General features: G+C 43.4%; 1 protein-coding gene and 1 long non-coding RNA gene across 2 annotated transcripts in view; both read right to left on the bottom strand.

Moving 5' to 3' along the window:
• Nucleotides 1-89: 89 nt before the first annotated feature.
• LOC127060182 (uncharacterized) lies at nucleotides 90-6,401 on the bottom strand. The gene is made up of 2 exons (XR_007778894.1): nucleotides 4,584-6,401; nucleotides 90-4,443 (listed from the first exon to the last, which is right to left on the bottom strand). It is a non-coding gene; the product is annotated as an uncharacterized LOC127060182 (long non-coding RNA).
• Nucleotides 6,402-6,424: 23 nt separating this feature from the next.
• HIC2 (HIC ZBTB transcriptional repressor 2) overlaps nucleotides 6,425-21,151 on the bottom strand; it is a 68,925-nt gene continuing 54,198 nt past the window's right edge. The window contains exons 3-4 of the mRNA XM_050980406.1: nucleotides 13,983-14,126; nucleotides 6,425-9,133 (exon numbers count right to left, since the gene is read on the bottom strand). Coding sequence (XP_050836363.1) covers nucleotides 7,385-9,097 — 1,713 coding nt within the window. The 5' untranslated portion in view covers nucleotides 9,098-9,133; nucleotides 13,983-14,126 and the 3' untranslated portion in view covers nucleotides 6,425-7,384. The remainder of the gene's footprint in view (nucleotides 9,134-13,982; nucleotides 14,127-21,151) is intronic.

The following is a 21,151-nucleotide window of genomic DNA, read 5'->3' on the forward strand; positions in this document are numbered from 1 at the left end:
AGTAGCTGGTTCAGATCCCTGGGCAAGAATAAATGAAAACATGGAGAGAGTCAGCTATAGGAACAAGGTGAACTTTAGAGCAAGAGATGTAATTTTTCAATCAAGCTTTTAATGAAAAGATCATAAAATAACAGTTTCTCATCACTGTACATTAAGACTGCAAATTTCTGAATGCTGAGATCATATTATAATTTCTGTATCTTTTTATATGACACTTGAGTTGAAGCCACAACTATTGTGGCTCTGACCTGAATTCAAGCTCTTGAAGGAAATGAACAGAACATTGCAGCAGGAATGTTGGCCTTTCCCTTGACCTTCCCTCCTTCCCCCCTCCCCAGGAAACATCCAGGGCTTCCAGACTGACTGATAGTTAAGGCTTAAAATGAAAAAAAACCCAACCAAACAAAAAACAAAAACGAAAAGGGGTGATGCAACATTCCTTTTTCAGTTGTAACGAAAATATTAAAATAAAATGGGGAAAAATATCCAGCCAGCCAGAACAAGATCCTCTCCTCAAAGAAAAATTATCCCCAGCCAGTCAAAACTCCTGTGGAAGGTGAGAGGAACAGCTGTACTGAGAGTGCTTCGATTGGAACTTGTGACAGAGGAAGTGTAAATCAGTCCCACTCCTCAGGGGAAGCAGCGCTATGAGTGGGTCCCTAACAAATGCCCCATCAAGTGTGGTGGTTCAGACCTGCCCCACCACGTGCCACAGGGACTCCTCTGTTCCAAAACCACTGATCCCCTGATCCCTGGGTACAACACTGGCCTTCAAAATGCTCAGGAAAATTAGGGAAGGAAGGAAGGAAAGAAGATTGTGGCAATAGGAGACAATGGAACAAAAATGTATTTCTCTCTCTGAATGTATGTTTCAGGATCTTTGAGCTGTTACTTAAAACAAGGAAAGCAGAATAAAAACAGTTTTGATGTGGCAGAAAGATGGACCAGGGCTGAAACAAAGGAGTCTTCCTGACTTGGAGGACCAGCTAGGAACCTTACAGCAGAGCTGGAACTGCCTCATAAGGGTTCCCAAATATTTTCCTTTTGCAAGGAAAGCAGCAAATTTAGTGAGTCTAACAGGAAATAATCAAAGGTGAAATTTCTTACCCTATTCTGAAAAAATGCAAAATACGAGGAGTGGAAAGGGGCTGAGAAACAGCTTTTCCTTTTGCCTGCTTGTCTCCTGCACTAAAATCAGGACCATTAAGTACCATGGGACTTAAAACACTGCAAAAGGCTACTTTCAGCTATTGAAAGCAACCCCTAAATTTTCTTTTTCAAGAATATGGCCAGTTCTGGAGTGCAAGAATAAGCTTATAAAAAGAAAGGATTTTACAGTAAATGGAGACTTTACTGATGTTGAGCAAGTAATTACTTAAACAAAAACTAAGAAAAAAATGCCCTAAGTCTCTTTAATTATTCCAGAATTACAGCTCTGGGTTCATTTAGATTTTAAATTCTTGCTTAAACAAATGTTTATCCAAACATGCCATCTTCAATGATGAGCTTCTCTGCTGTCTGGGGACAGCTCAGTGTTTGCTACCTAGGGCCTCTTACACCCAATTAAAATAGAGGGAGGTTTTGTTCCTTTGTTTTTTTATTTGCTTTTCCCTTAACTCCAGTACTGTTGATTGGAAAGGTTTCAGAATTTGGCAAGCATCCTTTCTTCATGCTAATTTGTAAGGCTGTAGTAGGTGCTGACTCTACCAATACTGGAACAAGAGGCTTTGGAAAGCACAGCTTCTCCCAGGGGCTCCAGCCCCCTGTGCTGTGGTGAACCTGATGCTTCAGTATCACCTGCAAGGCCCACCAGGAGATGGACAGAGGCTGTGGGGTTTGGCACGGAGCTCCCTCTGCCCATCCCAAGCCTTGACTCCCCACTTCTGAGATCCTTATTGCTACCACAGTAAACAGTAAGTGAGGGATGAGGGACACTTTAAAAAAGAGCTACATCCTATCCTTCAGGCAGGATAACAGACTTGTCTCAGTCACAAGCTGCAATCAGAAGCACACAGCTATTCCTCAAGTGACTTTTACCTTCTCTGGATTTTGCCAGCAGTCACCTCAGATTTCATTTTGTTTCACTAAGTGTACTGGATGTTTCTCTGGTCAAGACCCATATTCCTGCTTTTCAGAACTGAAGCAACATGGTAAAATACTGCTAACCCAGACTTTGAACCTGCACTGCTTAAAAACAATGCTTTCCACACACAAGAGAGAGAGGAAAACAAAAACAAAAACCAAAACAGGAATCTTAAAAGAGTGACACTGTAAATTGAAACATTTAAATACAGCAAAACATAAATTCCTCTTCTATGCAAAGCTACAAAAGTCCAGTCTTTGTATTGTCTTCACAGGTTATGGTTTATGGCTATGCTGAGTCTCTGAGATTCCTTTTTTCTTTTTTTTCTTTTTTTTTTTTTAATATATTTTTTTCATTTTTTTGAAATCCTGTAGAGAAGACCCTGCGGACACATCTTTGTGTTTGCAACTTTCTGAATTACATTGCAAAACTGTGCATACAGAATCTGAGAAATAAATACATTCATTACTGCACATACATATTGATACAAAAACAACACTGTCAAATAGTGTTTGCACCATCTTTGTTAGATATTAAGACCAGGCAAAATTAATATTTCATTTTCCATCAGCCCCCCCTCAAATGTTTTGAGGTGGCTTTGGTGTACAAGGTAAAAGCTACAAAGGGTCAAGACTAACGATGGGGAGCTTTCTAAAACCTTTTTGTTTTTGGCTTCAGCGTGATTTTAGCTAACCATCCTCATTGGTCATCTTTAAACTGTTCTACCATGCAGATCGGCTTAGGTTTCCACCAAGGCAGCCTTAGGAGTTTTGGTTGGGCTTTTTAAGCAGGACTGTAAGGTCTGGAGTGAATCCATCCAGGTTCCATGAAAGGGCCCAGAGGAGCCCCAAGCTCAGGTCCCAGCCCAGGCCGAGGCTGCTGGGTGCCCCAGGGCAGGGCTGGCTGCGCTCTGCAGCGGCCGCAAAGCCTCACAGAAGCTGCGTGTCAATAGCTCTTTGGTGTCTTCTGTGAGCTTTGTGGCTCCTGCTAACAGCCCCAAGTGCACAGAGCTGGGCCTTTGGGGATTTTTTGCCAGGAATTTGTTTTTGGAAGTTTTGCAGTAAGGGACTGGAAAACAGCCCAGCTCCCCGTGGCTAAAGTTAAGGAGATGTGCTGGGTACAGCAGCTCCCACCATCTTCTAACATCCTTTCTTATCTCTAGAGCTTCCTGCGTCTCACTTTGCCCTCTTGGTTCCCTCAGACTCCTCTGAGGAAGAGGGAGGCCGAAACGCCTCTACAATAGCGCCTGGGTCTCACTCCCAGCAACATCTCTCATGGATTAAGAAAAAAAATTCTACATGCCATATTTCTAATTGCCCACCCTCTCCCCACCCTCCCGGAGCAGTGCTGGAATGCAGGCTGGGACACAGATTCCCCCTCCCAAGCTGGGGAACACTGCACAGCCTTCAGAGACAAACCAATGGAAAAAGCAAAGATTAATTTTGACTGGCCCCTAGATCTGTTGAGGTCTGAAACTGTAAAAGTTTATGTAAACAATGAGATAAATATATTAGTACTTTTCTGAGCCAAGTGAGGTTCCATACTCATTCAAATGTGCTTTGGTTTAAAAAATAGTTTTGTGAATTTGGGTATGAGCTTCTTATTCTTTTATACAACTTTTGCTATTTTATCTTTTTTTTTTTTCCTGTTATTCCGAAAACATTCTGGAACTAAGTGACTAAAGCATATACTTAAGCTGCCTGGCCTCTTTTTTTTTCTTTTTTTTTTGTTTTTTTTTTTTGTTTTTTTTTTTGTTTCCTTTTAAATTGGTTTTTTCCTCTTGAGGCTCTTTGTGTATTTAAAAAAAAAATTCAAAATAAAATTTTAAAAAAACAAAAACGCAGCTCCCTCCCCCCCACCCTAAAATTCTTAAAATCTTAAATATGAAACTAGTGTTTTGCTTTCTCATTAAAATACAGAAAAATGTTGATACAATACTATGTCGTACAAATGCAGTTGAGTGTTTAGGCCCCAAGCAGGCCTGAAACAGTCCCTGAAGTTTTGAGTATTATTAGTTATTAATTATTACTGTCACAATTTGGAAAATGTTGTTTATACTCAGTCTATGGAACACAACTTTACACAGCTATTTGAAAAAAGAACATAATTTCCTTTTGTACAATACTCTTGCTGTACACAGACTTTATGTCGTACTGTTTAAGTGCTGGGGAGGGGATTTAAAAAAAAAAAAAAAAAAAAAAAGATGCTCCAAAAAATAGTTTTAAAAAAATAGCATTGGGTCCTGAAAGTTCAACATAATTCTCAAGGCTTTAGAAACAAATGAAAGTGGGCCTGGGGCAGGGGGAGAAGCTACATCACCCACAGACACGTAGAAATGGAATGAAGAGAGGGAGCAGGGGCTGCGGCCGGGCTCGGCTCCCCCGCTCCCAGCGAGAGCCGCTGGCCCAGGGTGACTTGGGGCGGCTCCAGCCCGCCGTCCCCAGCGCCACTGCAGGGACAGGGCCCCTCCCGGCCGCAGCCCGCGCTCAGGGAGCTAAACCTGCTCTGGAGGTGGGCCCTTGGCTCCAAGGGGAGCCGGAGCGGGGTCAGCTCCGCCGAGGGTGGCTGGAGGGGAGGTAAAGGTGGGGTGACAGTGCCGAGAACTCATCTTGCGCAGCTGGCCCTGGGCTCTGCTCAGATGCCCTCTGAGAACAAGGTAGATGGCACGGCCTTCCCTGTCCTTCCCAAAGACTATTTTGGGGACATTCTCGGGGGAGGGGGTGTGACAAAGAGTCAAGGAGAAAATAATTCAGTATATATTCAAAAATGTGGAAGTGCTAAAGACGCTAAAAGCACACTTAACCCCCGAAAAGAAAACAGCGCGTCTCAGCACAATTCGACAAAAGCAAAAGTCCATGCACCCCTCCCGCGCTCCGGGAGCAAGGGGACAATGGCACCGGGAGAAGCACAGGGGAGCGGCTGGAGAGGGGCGAGTGTTCCCTGTAACGTGACACCAGGCCGAGGCTCTGCGCCTTTGGGTTGTCTATTGCTTGGAGCCTGGATTCCAGTTTCCTCAGTTCAGTCAATTGACCCAAAAACTTCTCATGGACTAGTCTACCTTAAAAAAAAAAAAACCCAAAAAACAAAAAATGAAACAAAACAAACAAACAAAAAAAAACCAAGCAAAAAAAACCCCAATAGAAAATGAAGCTTATATTTCTTTGTTTTAGTCAAACATGCTCACTTTTTTCTTTTTTTTTCTTTTTTGGTCAAAACTTTAAAAAATTGATCGTTTTGTGTTTTTCTTTTTTTTTTAAAAAAGACAAAACGTGAGGTTTGGTAAAACTTACGCATAGAGACTCTACTGGTTTGAGTGGAAAAAAAAAAAAACAAACCAAAAAACAAAACACCAAAAACCAACAAATGAAAAAATGCAAGTGTAAACCTTAGTCATTTCAGAAGGGATGATTCTACTGGCTGTGAATTTTTACCACCACAGTCACAGGAGGCTTGAAATAAGCCATAGCTTTCCACAAGGTCACGCCAACAAAGTCAAGGGGGCCAAGAATCGGTGGGCAAAGTTCTCTGTCTTCTCTCCTAAACCAATAGCAGCTGTTGGCTGTGATGTCTTAGGCAGATGTTGCAAGAACATTTTGTTTCTTTTTCTTTTCATTTTTTTCTTTTTTTTTTTTTTTTTTGTGTGCGTGTGTTAAATTGTCTAAAAGGGAGGATATGAAACACTTTGGTTTGCTTTCTCCTCCTCTCCCCCACCTTATTGCACTCTGGATTCTAGTAAATTATAGGCTGCTATGCCCTCACCCTCTGTCCTGCCAGGTGTTTACAGACTGACCCAGATGTGCTGGGGGAGTGGAAGATGAGGGGGACATATTTCCTTCCCCATAGTATCCAGACTCAATAAACAAAGCTGGAAAGGGCCCAAAAAGCTCAGAGAAGTTTTCTGCTTTTATCTAAAAGTGACTACAGACAGCCAAGAGACTGCGAATTGAGCCAGTCCAAGCAGCCAGCACAGCCTCTAGCTCAGTGTATTTTTTGCTTTGTCTTTGGCCAAGCTTTGCTTTAACATTTCTCTAGCTGACTTTTGATGGAAGGACGGGGTGGTAAAAATCCCTTAACTTTAATTTAGCTTCTACTTTTATACATTTAATTACTTACAATTAAAAAAAATGCCTAATCTTTCACTAACCATCTTATTGTTCTCATGAATTCAAGAGGTAGCAAAGGTAACAAGTCTGTCCACACAGACTTGCTCTTTAGTGAGGGAGGAAAGCTAAAAACATACACACACACAAAAAATAAAATAAAAAAATAATAAAAAAGTACCTATGGAACTTGTAGCAAGTCCAGCCTACATCAAACCCCCTCCCCACCCACCCACCCTAGAATTAACCTCAGACCTTCCAGTTCAAACATTCACATAAACGTTACAATGGTTTTTCCTTTAATAAAACAAGTACCTCTAAGCAAAGAATATTCATACGAAACTACTAGAAAAGTAAAGACGACCCCCTGCTCACTGAAAGAAATTCCCAGGGCATCCAGTCCCTGTTCAGTCATGGGTAAGGCAAAAGAGGTTTGCATGTTTTATGGGAGAAGGTGGCACGTGGTTATGTGTGCCAAGGACAAAGATCAAAACCAAAATGGGGAGGGATGGTAAGGGAGGCTTTGCCATTTGTTTAAATGAAGTACTGGGACTGGTGCAGCCCTGAGAGCTGCTCCTCACACCATTGCCAGCCCAGAGGGACAGGGGTGGGCTCCACCACTGCTGTGGCTTTCCCACAGTCTCTGGAGGGACTGCCAACCCTGTCAGATGGTCCACAGACATAGCTTCTGCACTTGAGAATGCTGTTATTTCACAGCTACTTAGGCCACTGAAAATATGTATTTTGGTTTTTTTTGTTTTTTTTAGTAGCAAGAAATACCTCTACTGAGTTTAGTTTTAAGAGGAGGTGAGTATGGTGACAGAAAGAGGCAAGGAGGGGGAGCCAGCAGAGGCTGAAAGTTCCCCAAGGTCCCCCTACCTGCTCCAGATAAACAATATGGCAACAAAGTCAATGTGTGCAAAAAGAAGAGGCATTTCTTGCCAGGTCATCAAAATTTGAAGGGAGAGTGGGACTAAATGCATCAGCTTGGCTGTGGACCTTTCTTTTTTTAAAAAAAGGGAAAAAAATGAACTTTTTTTTTAAATGTTAAAGCTACACTTGTTTAGGCCTGTCATGACTGAACAGAGTATGGGGAGTTGCCCCCTTTTTTTTTTTCTTTTTTCTTTTTTTTTTAAGCAGCAAGTCTACAGAAAGGTAAATCACTGCGGATGGGCTTGAAGCTCATTCTGGAGTCTTTGGCTTATGTGGGAGAGGTATGCATTCGCAGGTGGCTGATCAGATTGCGCTGCTGGGTGAATTTCCCACCACAAAGTTGACATTCGTAAGGTTTTTCTCCTGAGTGGACACGCATATGCTCTGTTAGTCGGTACTGCCGGGTAAAGCGCATCCCACATTCCTCGCAAGCAAAGGGCTTGAGCCCCAAGTGGCTGCGCATGTGCCGTGTCATGGTGCCACGCTGTGTGAACATCTTGCCGCAGATGTTGCAAGGGAAGGGCCGCGTCAGCCAGTGAGTCTTCTCGTGCTGCCGCAGCGTGGCTGGATCCTTGTAGCTCTTCTCACACACCGAACACTTGAAGGGCCGGGACTCCGCAGCGTAGGACTGATTGGGGTTGGACAAATCCTCAGCTTCGTCCTTGCTGCCGTATGTGCCTTCCTCCTTGATGTAAAGGTCTTCCTCGGTGTGCGTTTCCACGTGGGCATTGAGCTGCTCAGAGCTTGGGAAGCCTTTGCCACAGGGGATACAGACATACAGGTTGTCACCGTAGGCCACTGGCTCAAACCCCTCCTGCCGGTAGACATAGTTGGCACTGGTATGGCCGCCACTCTCACTCTCACTCTGGCCACTGTCGTCACTGTTCTCCTTACCGTTTTCTACCTCCTCCTTACATGGGTAGGGCAGGTCTGCCCCATAGGCCCCAGCCAGACTCCTCTCCACAGACTTGGACAAGGGCCCCAGCAGGATACCATTGGGCAGCCCTTCACCCTCATCCCTGTCTTTGCCCCCTTCCTTTCGGTCAAAGGCGTTGTCTTTCTTGATCCACTCCTTCTTGCGGGACGAGTGCCGGAGGCCCTTGCGCTGGCTGCTCTCTGTCAGAGAGTGGTGGCACTCCTCGCTCAGATCCATCTCCATGGGGTCGCTGCTGTCCGCCATGCTGTGGGGGGCTCCGACACCAGACTCGTCGAACGATGAGGCACTGTTGGCTGCAGGGGCTGAGGCAGATTGGGGAGAGCCGTGCTGGCTTTCGCTGTGCTGCGTGTCATCGTGGGAGGCTGCAACGGGGAGCGAGGGGCTTTTTTTGGACAGGTCAAGACCTAGCTCCTGGTCACCGGTGCTCCCATTCGCACTGCTGCTCCCACCGCCGTTCTTGCTGGTTCCCCTGCTTAAGGAGTGACAGTTCTCTTGATTGGAGCTGCTGATGAAGACCTCATCATCAGAGAGCTTTCCCTTTGACAGCTCCTTTGAGTGCGAGCCCTTCAACCCCTCATTTGACCCTGAATAGCGAGCTTGGATGACTGAAGCAGTGGAAAGTCTCTGACTCCTGGCAGATCTCCCAACACCAAGGCCACCGGCCTTGCCAGCAAAGGACTTGCCGTTCCGCTTCAGCTTCTTTCTGCAGAGAGCTGCCAGGTCGTGCAGTTGGAGGTAGCTTGCTGCGGTGAGGAGAGCATTAAAGTTCTGTTCACCAGGCTGGTCAGTCGTTAAGAGCTTGCCAGTGTAAATAAAGTCCAAAATCTGCCGGAACACGGTGGGGTTCACCATGTCCGTGTCTAAGTTTATCAGGTTGTCATGCAGGACAAGGGATTTGAAATACATGCTGCTGGCTGCCAGGATGTTCTTATGGGCACGAAACAGGGCATTTTCTACCACAATGATCACATCACAGAGGAAACCTTTGGCTCGTTGCTGGTTCAGCTGCAGTAGCAGTTGTTTGGCATGATTTGGCAGTTCCATCTCCACCTTCTCGTCCTCTCACCTTCACCTTACCACCTGAAAAACAGGAGGATGAGAGGTGTGAGCTTGCTATCTCCACTAGAAAAGGTTACATTTAATAGACTGGTTTAACACAGTGCAGGCTATATTAGGCTTGACACTGACTAGGGAGATCTGAGTACATTGAGCCCTGCAAGCTGTGATCCTGCTGAGAATACAGAGAGAACTATTTCTCATGCTAAGACTTGATTCAATTCTTTCAAAAATCAGATTTGTAATTATCTTTTTACAAAAGCAATCATCGTTGGCTGGAATCACTATTCAAAAGATACCAGCATGAAAACAATAGTTAGGTACAGGGGAAAGCTCTTCTCTCCTGACACAGACTTGAAGGGAGGATGAAAAGTGAGAAAAAGAGGAAGAAAAGAGAAGCATCTACTTCACTGTCATTTGCATATCTGAGCATGTTAAATAATTAGCATAAACAGCAGCTTCCCTGCTTTAATGTGTAGTTTGTTTCTTGGCTGTTACATGTTGAAATCTTGTAACACCCAGCTGCTCTGGGGTTGAGAAAATGACATGCAGCAACTAAATCCATTGGTGATGGAATTACCCACACTGAGGTGTGAATGGGAAGCCTCCTTAAGAGTATGAAAAGCCGCTTTAAAAACCACTCCCCTGGCTATGTCCATATCCCAATCCATTAACACATAGGGTTAGAATCAACCCTCAAATGGCTGAAATTCAGGATACTGAGCTAGCTAAATGTCACCAAATGTCTTCACAAATCTGAAACATTTTTCTCAAGTTAATTTTGTTCCGTCTTTAATTTTGGAAGAATTTTGTTTAAAATAATACAGTCAAGTAACATATCTCAAGTCACAGTTTCTCTATCCTGAAATACTGTAAAGAGAGGAAAATTGTGGTTACCTGCATATAGTTAATGCATTTCACAAACAGTAGTCATGATGTATTTTAGTTTAGATGTTTATATTGGCCTTCCTAGTAGTATGGACTGTAGGAAACACCCAGGCTGAGATATGTCAGAACTAACTGCAGTTGCATGTTTGGTAGATATTACAATCAATTAAACCTGGAATTCAGTCTGGGACTGCATTTGGGAATCCAAGATCAATTTTAATTTTTTTCCTTGTTTTTTGGGGGGCTTTTTTGCATGTGTTTGTTTGTTTCAAAGTGCCAACTACTACTTGCATTTATCCATTAAAGTTGATTTAAAATAGTTTGAGGTTCAAAAGGAGGAATTAAATACCAAATTAACAACAACCACTATTTAGCCTTCTACTTCCTTTCTTCCTTTCCCAGTTCATCATATTATTGAAACATTTCTCTTATTGAAGGAGAAGCAAGCCATAAATACAGAGAAATTAAGAGCTTAAGTTCTCTCTTAAAAACATAATCAGTTAATTTTTTTATTGTTTTACTTTTTTTTGTTTCTTTCTGCCTTAAATGATATTGAAACCAAGTAATGAGCCAGCAGAGAAAGCCCTGGAAACAGAATTCTAATTCTGCTGCTGACCTTCATGAGAAAGATAATATTATTACTGAGTATGTTCTGTTGCATAAAAACTAACATACTACAAGTTGTTTAAATTACCTCTATTTATCTCACATGCCAAATTTTACAGGACTTTTCATGTTCAGTAGGACATATGTATAAGGTAGGCTATTACCTTCAGTAGATTTCAAAAGCAGTAGTCTGGTGTAAGCAGTATAACCCTGCCTATCAAATTTGAATTTGTTAGCTGAAGTCTAACGTGGATTTAACAACCCCAAAAAAATGAATATAATGAATCAAGGCAGAAAAACCTTCAACCAAACTTAGAGCACTGTGTTTAAAATGTTGTCAGAATTGCCCACCAAGGGCTTTAATCAGGACAGGAGGCTCAGAGAACACTTCTTTGGCTGATGGGCCTTTGTTGACAAAACCCTTATAGCAACCTGCCTTGTGTACCTTGTGCAGTCCTCAACAAAAATAAATCCAGTCCAGGCATTTCATAGAGGTGCCTAGTTACAAACCCTTCTTTGACCATGATGCATTTCAGAGGCAGAGGAGGAAAGGTGTGTTGGAAAAGTTGTTAGCAGAAGAGAAGCAGACATTCTTCCTTAACTTATAGCATTCCTAAAATCTTACTTCTAGCTGAAAGCATGGGACCAAGGACAACTGTGAGTTTAAATCCTGTTTAAAAGTTATTTGCCCAAACAAATGGCAGGTGCAGCCTTAGAAAGGCCTTGCTATCCATTAGTTTGCAGGGAGTGTCTTTTAACAAACCATAACATTTGAATAACATCTCCACAACCCTCCAAAGCCCTAAAAAAATCACAGTGGGTTTATACTTCTTGTATTTCAGTATAATTTTTAATAACCCTTTCTTTTCTGTTTTCTGGAAAGAAAAAAACCAAAAAACAAACAAACAAAAAAAAAAAAAAAAAAAAACAGGAAAAAAACCCCTCCCAGTTCAGAGGAGCCCTGCTTCAGAAAAGGCTCAGGTGCATTTCTAGTAAAAACCCCAACTCCCCAGACCTCAAGAATACATAAATGTCTCACTGGGGCCACAGTCTTTAAACACTGAATGTGGTGTGCAAAATTTCATCCCTTTGCATTTAAAAGGGGATTACAGAAGGCTCTGGACAAATAGTAGCAGTGATGGTCTTTTCCCAGATTCACCTTGATCTTCTCATATTCAAGACAGTTTTTTCAGAGCAGTGAACCTGCTCAAATACTCCCATGCTAGAAGGGAATGAAACAAGGCTTAGACCCTTCACTACCTCCACCATATCCATGACACTGAGACACAGCACATGCAAAGACGTGAGAAGTACAGGGCACAAATCACAGAATACAGTAATGCTGCAAGCAGATGCCACACATCAAACAAAGCTTTGCAAGCTAAGAGCCAACAGCACCTTAATACACAATATTGCCCCAGGAGCTGGGCAACTGCAAGCTGCTTTGCCCAGCCTGGGGCACACTGTGACCCCGTGGGCAGCAAGGCTCTGCACAACACACAGGCTGCTCCTGGAGCTGTGCTGCTCTTACTACAGCAGGAAAAACTTCCTTTGCTCTCAATTTGCACAAAGATTCTGGACACCACAGAAAATGAAATTGCTAAACGGAGGAGAAGAGAAATCCCTTCACCTCTTTCAACAGTATAAAATCTACATATTTGCTACAGGTTTGATTCTCTTTAATATCACTAAATCTCTACCTAAAAGTAATAGCTGAATGAATGCTAAATGTGTTATCTTAGCAACCTCTGGCAGGAGATGCTGTTTGATTTCATCTCTGAGTTATAGATCGCAGCACATGAATATTGTTTACCTTTTAAGAAGCAACACCAGTGAAGCAAAGAATCAATCATAAACAGATCTAAGGAATCACTCATTTCACGTAGAGGATTTGTAGCTGGATGAGAAGGCTAGACACCAAGCACCTGAACAGTGAGTTAACAGTACTGCAGATAAAAACCAACAAACAGATTAGATGTGATGTATCAAATTAGATGCTGTTAAAACATCAGCCTACTGTGCGTGTTATAACAGACCCAGGAAAACACAGTGGCCTGCTTACTGATTTCTCCACCTTCCCAAGCAGTTGAGCTGCACTGAGCAGACACTGCAGCAGTAAGCATGGAGAAGAACAAGACAAAATGAAATCCACTGTTTCTTACATAGCTCTCTCCCACCAACTTATGACATTGAAAATGCTGTTTCCAGCTGCTACTGGAACTGAGTGAAACTGAAACAGATGACTTCTGCACCCTTCAGTTTCAGATGAACCAACTTATTTTTTGAGCACTTGATGACCCCACTGGGAAGAGAGCTTTCCTGTTCCCCACTGGCTTATCTGATCTTCCTTTCCCCACATCCCAACAGAACCAGGACCCTCAGAAGTGTCAGTGTAGCAGATGGTTCACAGCCACTAACCTGCCCCCAGGAGTTGCACTTGGCAGGTCATTAGCCCATGACTTTTAAAGATATTCACATTCTAGAAGAGCAGAAGCATGGGGAGAGGTGCTAGAACTGTGTTAGTCCAAATTGTTCCCTATCCCCAGCCCCTTGGAGCACTCAGATAGCAGAATTCAGAAGCTGAGGCACAAACATGCATTTTCATCACTTGCAGTGGAAAAGCAAAAGCTCTGTGAAGAAGGCTCAAGCAGAAAACAGGAAGCAGCACCCTTGTTTTTCTGACACAAATATTTAGCACTTTAAAATAGCTAAGACCAACATGTGAAGTTACTCAGGCAGAGGTCTGCAGAGCTGGGGGAGGGAGAGAAAAGATGCAGGACAGATCAGGATGTGCAGCTGATTTTGCAGGTGTGGGCATGGAAAAGAGAAGGAAAATGGAGGATGGAGGATCATTTTGCAGAGGATACCACATCAGCAAACTGAAAATGGCCCTTGTTAATTTGTTACATTCTGATTAGTGCCAGGCAGAACTGCCATCCTGGCTCCCCGAGGCAGCTCTTGCAGGACTCCTGCAGAAATGGCACAGCTTTGCTTAAGGACATGAGCACCTGTCTGGTACCTCTGTGCGGCAACATTTGGATATTTGGGACGTGGGCAATACCTGCTCAACTGCTACCAGCTCCTGGCCCAAAAAGGAGAGAAAAAAAAGTGAGATGATATCCCAGTCCCTTCTCTCATGTTCTAGAACAAGGAGAGCCTGACATGGCTAGACTCTTCTCTACAGCATGGCAAACTTCCCAAGGAAGGGGAATCTCCGTGGCTGAAAAGGAAAGGGGCTCTGTGCGCATAAAAGCACTAAAATCAGGAGAGCTAAGTGATTTCCAGTCAGTGCAAGGCTGCAGCAAAGCAGGAACACCTTGCTATACAAGCTGAACTGTGAGCAGTAGAATGCAGATTTAACCACTTGGTTGCCGCTTACCATGCCAGGTACATTGGGCTAAAGGCACCTCCATCCAGTGCTGCCCGACGTGCCAGGTACATCCCATGATGTTCCATTGAAATCACAACAGGCCATCAATAGAACGTGGCTGCACGGATGCAGAATGGAGAACCAGCAGGGTCGCTGTTAAATGCAATTAAAATACTGCAATCAAAATTGAAACGTACATTTTAAAACAGCCACCTGCCTTAAATATGTAACTGCTAGAACAGTAACCTCCCCTCCACCCATCTCCCCACAGCTATTGAACTGTGACGGAAGCAGAACGGGACTCTGCAAGTTTCTTACTGATGCTCCCTGGCCACTTACGTTCATGACTCCCAATAGCACTGAGCTTCAGGGGGACCAGTTCACATGTATCCAAAACCAGCAGATCCCAGGATGTCTGCACCAGCTTCCTTCTGCCCAGAAATTCAGGCAATGAAATGTCATCACCATGTAGAAATGCCTCTCTGACAAGAACAGCCTGGTGACAGAGCTTTATGGTCTCATTCCCGACACAGTACAGGCAGCAGAAGGAACACTTCAAACTTGATCCACTGTGTTGTCCCTGTTCCCCTGTCCACGTCCCAAGTCTTTGAAAATATCTTCTAGAGATGTTATGGCATTGGACCAGGCTGGATACTTTGGTGCAAGGTGGGAGAAGACATCACTGTATACCCTCTCCTATTTATAATAATGCTTCCCTGATAATTTAATCTCCACTCTTGGAGACTGGAGATCAAATTAATTCATGGTGAACTGCAGCTTGTATGAGCATCGCAAAACTTAAGATCTGTAATTCCACCCTCCCCTGCCCAAAGGAAAAAACAACATCTTTTCCATGTCAGGGAAAGGCACATAGCACAGCTACCCTAGGTTTGACAAGCTGGTTGTATCCTCTGCAGTGCATATCCTTCCCATGGAGTTCCTCTAATCAGCTCCAGAGGGATTATTATGGAGCATTCTCAGGGTAGATGCTAAGAACAGGTTCCTTTCTACAAGTGGTGATGCTGCCCCAGTGAAAACAAACAAACAAAGCCCAAACCCACCAAAAACCAGTACAGAAATAAGCCTGCAGCCTGGCAGGGATTTAACACGGGTTTTTAGACCCTCATGGTGAAGTGAAACATGTGCATAGCTTTTATCATACTGATGGCTGCATGTCTCCAGCTGTGTTTCTGGAGATGGAAATCTTACATTTAAAAAGTGAGAATAATATTGATTATCAGCCTTAAAAGATAAAAGGCCAAATGAAAAAGACCTATAATACTTAATGTTGAATGTGAGAGAGCATAAAGGAGGACACAGGCCTGAGAAATGGAATGGGTTGTCATGAAAAGGACAGAGTATAAGAAGATAGTTCATTCTTCCTGAACATCTGCTGGGCTTAGGCCCAGGACAGTGTTCCCATCATTCCCACCTGCATACTTATCACCACAACTCTGTAACCAAACCCCTTTCACACTGAAATAATAGATCTTTTGTATTCAGATGACCCTGTTTTGACTGCTGTAGGCTGAAGATTTTTAAATCTTGTCAATACAATGAAGAAGTGAAATGTAAGCAACTGTTTGCCTACTGACCTGGGCTGTGCTCAGCCAAGAGCATTTGCTTGTCTGAACAGACCACTGCCAGCATGAACAGGCCAACCCACAGTTAACTACCACACTTGAAGCACCCTGGGCCAGAGCCCCAGGAATTTGGAGCTCCTCCCTCTCCAGAAGATCACACTCTGCAGAGCATTAGAGCAAGCTGAACTCTGGCTGAATCTCCCAGCATCACAACTCTGCAAACCCCTCAGCAATACCAGCAATTCTCAGTTTAACAGAGGCTGAATGCTGCTTCAACAGCAGCTCAAACACAAGGTTTTTCCCACCCAGATTACATCAATTTGCTTCTTGCCACTGTGGAGCAAGAGCTCTTCTCCATAGTTGTATTCCCCTCCAGGGCAGAGTTTAGCAGAGAACTGCTTCAACCAAAGGTGTTTCCTACTGTTTGAACATCTCACTGCAGTCAGAAATGAAGCTTCCTGCCATCTCCTAAACAGAGTGCTTGTATATTATACGTGTATTGTCACTGCTGACACATAGGAGACTAGGACTACCCAAACCTCTACTGGGAGCAGAAGGGGAGAGGCACAGACATTGCAGATCTCGTCAGCAAGAGTCCAGCATTAAAAATTCCTGCGTATCTGCAGAGCACAGTTGATCTCAGGAGCAGAGCAGTGGCACAAAACAAAGCTTCAGAAGCTTGTGACCACTTAGTAACCAGCAAGAGACTCTGGGCTCTTCTTCTATCCTACAACTGGGCAAACTCAGTTTTAGTTGTACCTGCATTGCAAGTAGTAAAGGCAACTCCAATATCCAACACTAATCTCATTTAATTCATTTATTTACTCCCTATTGCATGAAAATAACAACAACATATTGAATGAAGTAGCTTTGGTATGCAGCATTTCTGTTTCCCAGCCAGCTCTGAGCCTGTATGGAATTCTCTCTTTACAGTTCAAGAATTTAGGACATGACTAAAGGATCATTGCTACCTCCCAGTTAAACCTAGAGAGTGCCAGTCTTGGGCCCTGTCCTTCAGTAAGGTAGGCCCCTTGGCAGGGGGTGCATGGGGTGGCAGCCTCATGCTGAGCATCACTCTGAGGGCAGGAGCACACCCAGCACTGTGGAGAAGGAGGAATGTCATGACCCTCTTCCAACCAAGACTGTCCTACAGGACACTGCCAGCTGCAGCACTGCTTTAGGGCTCTGAGTCACCACAGGTACAAGCTGATAGCAGGTTGTGAAATGCAGTAATACTGGAGCAAATGCATGACCCTTTCAACTGTCCCTGCAACTGGGGAGGGATCTCCAGGACAGGGATGAGGGATGAGGCAGGCAGCTGGAGCTAGTGACTGTGACTAAGACTCCTTAGTTACACAATTTGTTAGAGCAAACAAAGCCTCAGAGTACTAGGAAAAATGGGAACAGGTTTGATAAAGATCCTCCCAATCGCCCTATTTATTTTCATTTCTTGTGTGGACTCAGCAAACGTTTCTGCAGAGAGAAGCAGACTGCACAGGAGCATCTGCACACACAATACTGCTAATATCATGAGCTTGCAGTAGTTAACACCAAGTTTCCATGCTGAGGGGTGTAGTAACTGTCTTGGACCAAATGTCATCTCTCTCACCATAAGCCAGAGCAGTGGTGAGCACAGTGTGCACAAAACAAGCATTGTTGTATTGGTTTTTTCCAATAAGAAAAAATCTCATTCCCTTTACCCATATCTATAGATCCAGTAAGAGTTCTTAATATGAATCATACCTTAAAAACGGCACTTTTAGCACTTAGCCACATTCTTTTTTCTCTGCTTTCCCCCCAAAACTGATTATACACAGCCCTGTACTCAGCAAAGAAATCTTTTTAAGTTTCACTTTGGTGAAGACTTTCAAGCAAACCACTATAAGAATTGGTCCCAGCAGTATTAGAACTGTTCTACCTACCAAAGATCCCTGCAAGCCAGATGCCTAACCCATCACCCTGAATCCTTTGTATTTGATTCTCTGCAGCCACCAAGAAGTCTCAGCACATCAGAGCCTGGCAAATGAGAGGAGGCCAGAAAGCCATTATTGCTTGTAAAAGCAGAAGGCCTAACAGACTCAAAGTTCTACAAATTGCCTGTATTGTATCCAAATCTCTCCAAGCTGAAGATGACCTAATGGAAAAGCAGAGTTTACTCACTTTCAAAATTCTTAATTTCTCTGGCTGCTTCTCCTCAACTTATTTTATTCTCCCCTGCTCCTTATTTTGACTGTTTTATTCCTCTGTCTTCTTCATTCGAGACTTCAAGCATTATTTAAACTCAGCTCACAGACTGCAGGGAGATCAGTATAAATGTTTCCACCTCTTCCCAGCAAGGCTCCTATCCTGCTGGCTTTGTCCTGCAGCCCTGCACAGCAGTGGTCCAGGGCTGCAGATACCTCGGGGACGTTTGGCCAGCCCTCCCTGACAGACAGCTTCTCAGCCTGGGGGATTACAGCCTCGGGCATGTTATTAAAGGCAGCCCAGCAAGGTCATGAGGTGTTGAAAACTTTGCTACAGTCCAAAGCACAGGATCTTCCTCCTTTCCTTCCCTGCACACTATTCTTGTCAAGGCCAAGGATTTCCTGGCAGTCCTCAAAGTACACAAATTATAGGCTTTTGTCATGAATTAAGACTTAAAACTTCTCTTCATTTTAAAAAAGTAGAAGGGGTGGAGCAAAGCAGGGGGAAAGTTACTTTTGCCTAAGGTTTGGTTTTGAGAAGGGGATTGACAGCCTATGTATGTGCTTTACCTTGTAATCTGAAAGCTCCTCAGGACAGGACCCTTTAAAGTATTTTATGCTGAACCATCTACAGAGCGAGAGAGCCGGCAGCTCCCTGCATCCGTTCCAGTCTGCTCAGCTTCTCCTAAATCAACACTGCCAGGAGGCAAGACAGGACTATAACAAATTAGCACCGCTCACAATTTGTTGAAGTTGCTGTTGCATTGTTTGTTTATTTAAAACACGCGCAAGCACACACACACACAAACCTCCTGAGCCTGCTCTCTGCTGCCATCCCCCAAACTCCAGATTTGTAGTCTCAGAGAGACAAGCAAAGGCTGTGGATTAAACCCATGCAGAGCTACAGCCACTGTGCTGGGACTCTGCTTGGGTTTTGCTCTTTCACTACAAGCAAAACCAAAGAATGCCCACATTATTCCAGCATGGAACATCATGCTATAGAAATCCTTATTTCAGCACCTGACTAGGGAAGTGTTAAGAAAGAGCCACAGGCTTGAAAGGACCCAGTGCTAATAAAACTCTTAGTGCTAATGCTATTTATGAACATCCAAGGGATAATCTGCACCCCTTATCGGCCCACAAGATTATAAGATCTTTAAAATAGAAAACATGTCGTACTTCATAAAGCACTGTATAAGTTTACAAAGCACAATATTAGTGGTAATAAATAATTGTTAAAGTTAAGCACAGAGGTGGCTGTAAAACCTGAAGAACCATCACCGTTCCCATTTCATTCTGAGCTCTGTGTAGTAGCACATTCTTTCCTAAGAATGTTCAGTGCTACTTGTATAGCACAGTGTATGCTTGTGCTTACTTTGTTTCTTATGCACCAATCTGGCTTTATTTTAAGGGATGATTTGAGAAATGTCCTATGCTTTTACTCACAGTGGAGGAAGTAATGTTTGATCATGAGGTGATCATGAGGGTGATTTTAAAGAGCGGTAGTAGATTCTTATCCTTCTCCCAAATTGTTTAGCTTGCCAGCCTGGGTCAGTGTGCCAGCAGTGATTCCTCTACACAGCATTTCTATCTGTAGGCAATTATCACACACAGAGCACCCTACTATCAGAGCAATTGCTCACCAGTTTCATCATGTAGCCTATAGAGACAGCTTCCCTTTTATTTCTCTTGCTTTATGTGACAATAAGCTCTGGGCTGCTGCAGGCATAGTTAGAGGACAGTAAAGTCAGCATCATCCACTCTAACACTTACATGCTTTCATTCAGGTTTTTTTTTTTTTTTTCATTTTAGAGAAGTGTTTTTCTGTCTTATGCATGTTTTAATTTCTGTCTGCTGACAGATAACTGCATCATCCAAAGCATCCCTGCTCACTTGGATTGAGAATGACTTTGGTTTCTGGACAAGTGAATGCCACAGATACCACAGCTATCTCTACCAGTTTAACAACAACTAAAGAAATTAAGATATTTTCTATTCAGATTGAGACCTTTGCATTGAATCCTGCTGGTGCCAAAACATCATAATTTTATTCTTCAGATAATCCATGATTTATCAAATGTTTAAATACTCAAGTTTAAGTATTTCAAAAGCTACTCACTTTATATTTGTCACCTAAAGAAATTACTAAGCAATTAGTGCAATTTTTTCCCTGCTAGAAAAAAAAAAATGCCTCAAAGAGCAGAGCAGAATGCATCACCCTCCTCTTTCAGCATAATTAAAACCATCTCATTGGTAATTATTGTCCTCAAGGTGGGTGTGGGGGAGTGAAAATCTGTAACAGATTCTATTTTTAGAAGACAACCTTGGGAAAAACAGGAGGTACCAGAGAAACAGGCATGAGGGGTGAAGTTATGACAGTACTGAAACTAGCAGGAGACACAGGTGTACCAGGTGTCTGTGCCAGAGAGCTCTGAGAACACAAACGTGGCCACACCTCCTGCAAGATTTAGGCTTGGCTGGCAGGTTTCAGAGGCACTCAGAATTCACAGAGACAATTCACATATTTAAAAGTTTGAGCAAGAGTTTAAAAAAAACAAAACCAAAACCTAACCCACACTAAAAGGTTATTTTAAAACTTTTCTGGATCACTTCCCATGGAGTTCTCACCTCTCAGCAACGAAAGTGGTTAAAGGAAGGAGAAAACAAACCAAAAAGCCAAGCAGAACCAAAGCCTAAAAACAACCAGAGAGGCTGGAACTTCCCTAACACAGATGGAACAGCACAGCAGTTTTATACCTACATAAATAGGATCAGAATCTGGCCCAAGGAGTAATACATGTACAAACTTCTGCTCACCACCACAACAAACATTGATACCACACCTTAGAGTAGAAGGAAAAAGTAAAATTCTTCCATCCTTACCACTTCCAGCAGAGCCCAGTGATGTAACAGCATCCAGAGACACCCAGAGGATGCAGAAAGTTCTCTTAGTGAGGATACATTTGGACTAAAGCCTCTCTCTTGGCACTGTGCATTCTCAAACACCTGGATCTAGGATCCAGCTGCTTTCAGCCCCTAGCTGCACATTATTCAGCCACATGCAGCTCTGACACAGAGAAGGGCTGAATAAATTGTGGCATTGTTCCACCACAGTGCAGGTGCTCGGAAACACACACATCCTCAGGCTCCCCAGCCACAGGGATGTTCTGATGCCATCCAGTTTTCCCTGACCCACCAAGTCAGTCCACCTTGGCTTAATCTATTCCCTTCTCCAGGCATTTTCTTGGCAGGCACTTCACTCAAAGAACATGTTTTAACAGCAGGAAAACCACTTAAAATCCCAAACCAAACAAGTCAACATCTCTGAAGAACCTGAATAAGTCACATCCTTCTTATCCCAAGATATCCACCATTAGAGATGCTAACATGGCTTTCACACACCTGCTTTCTC

Source organism: Serinus canaria, chromosome 15 (genome assembly GCF_022539315.1).
Source record: "Serinus canaria isolate serCan28SL12 chromosome 15, serCan2020, whole genome shotgun sequence".
NCBI lineage: Eukaryota > Metazoa > Chordata > Aves > Passeriformes > Fringillidae > Serinus > Serinus canaria.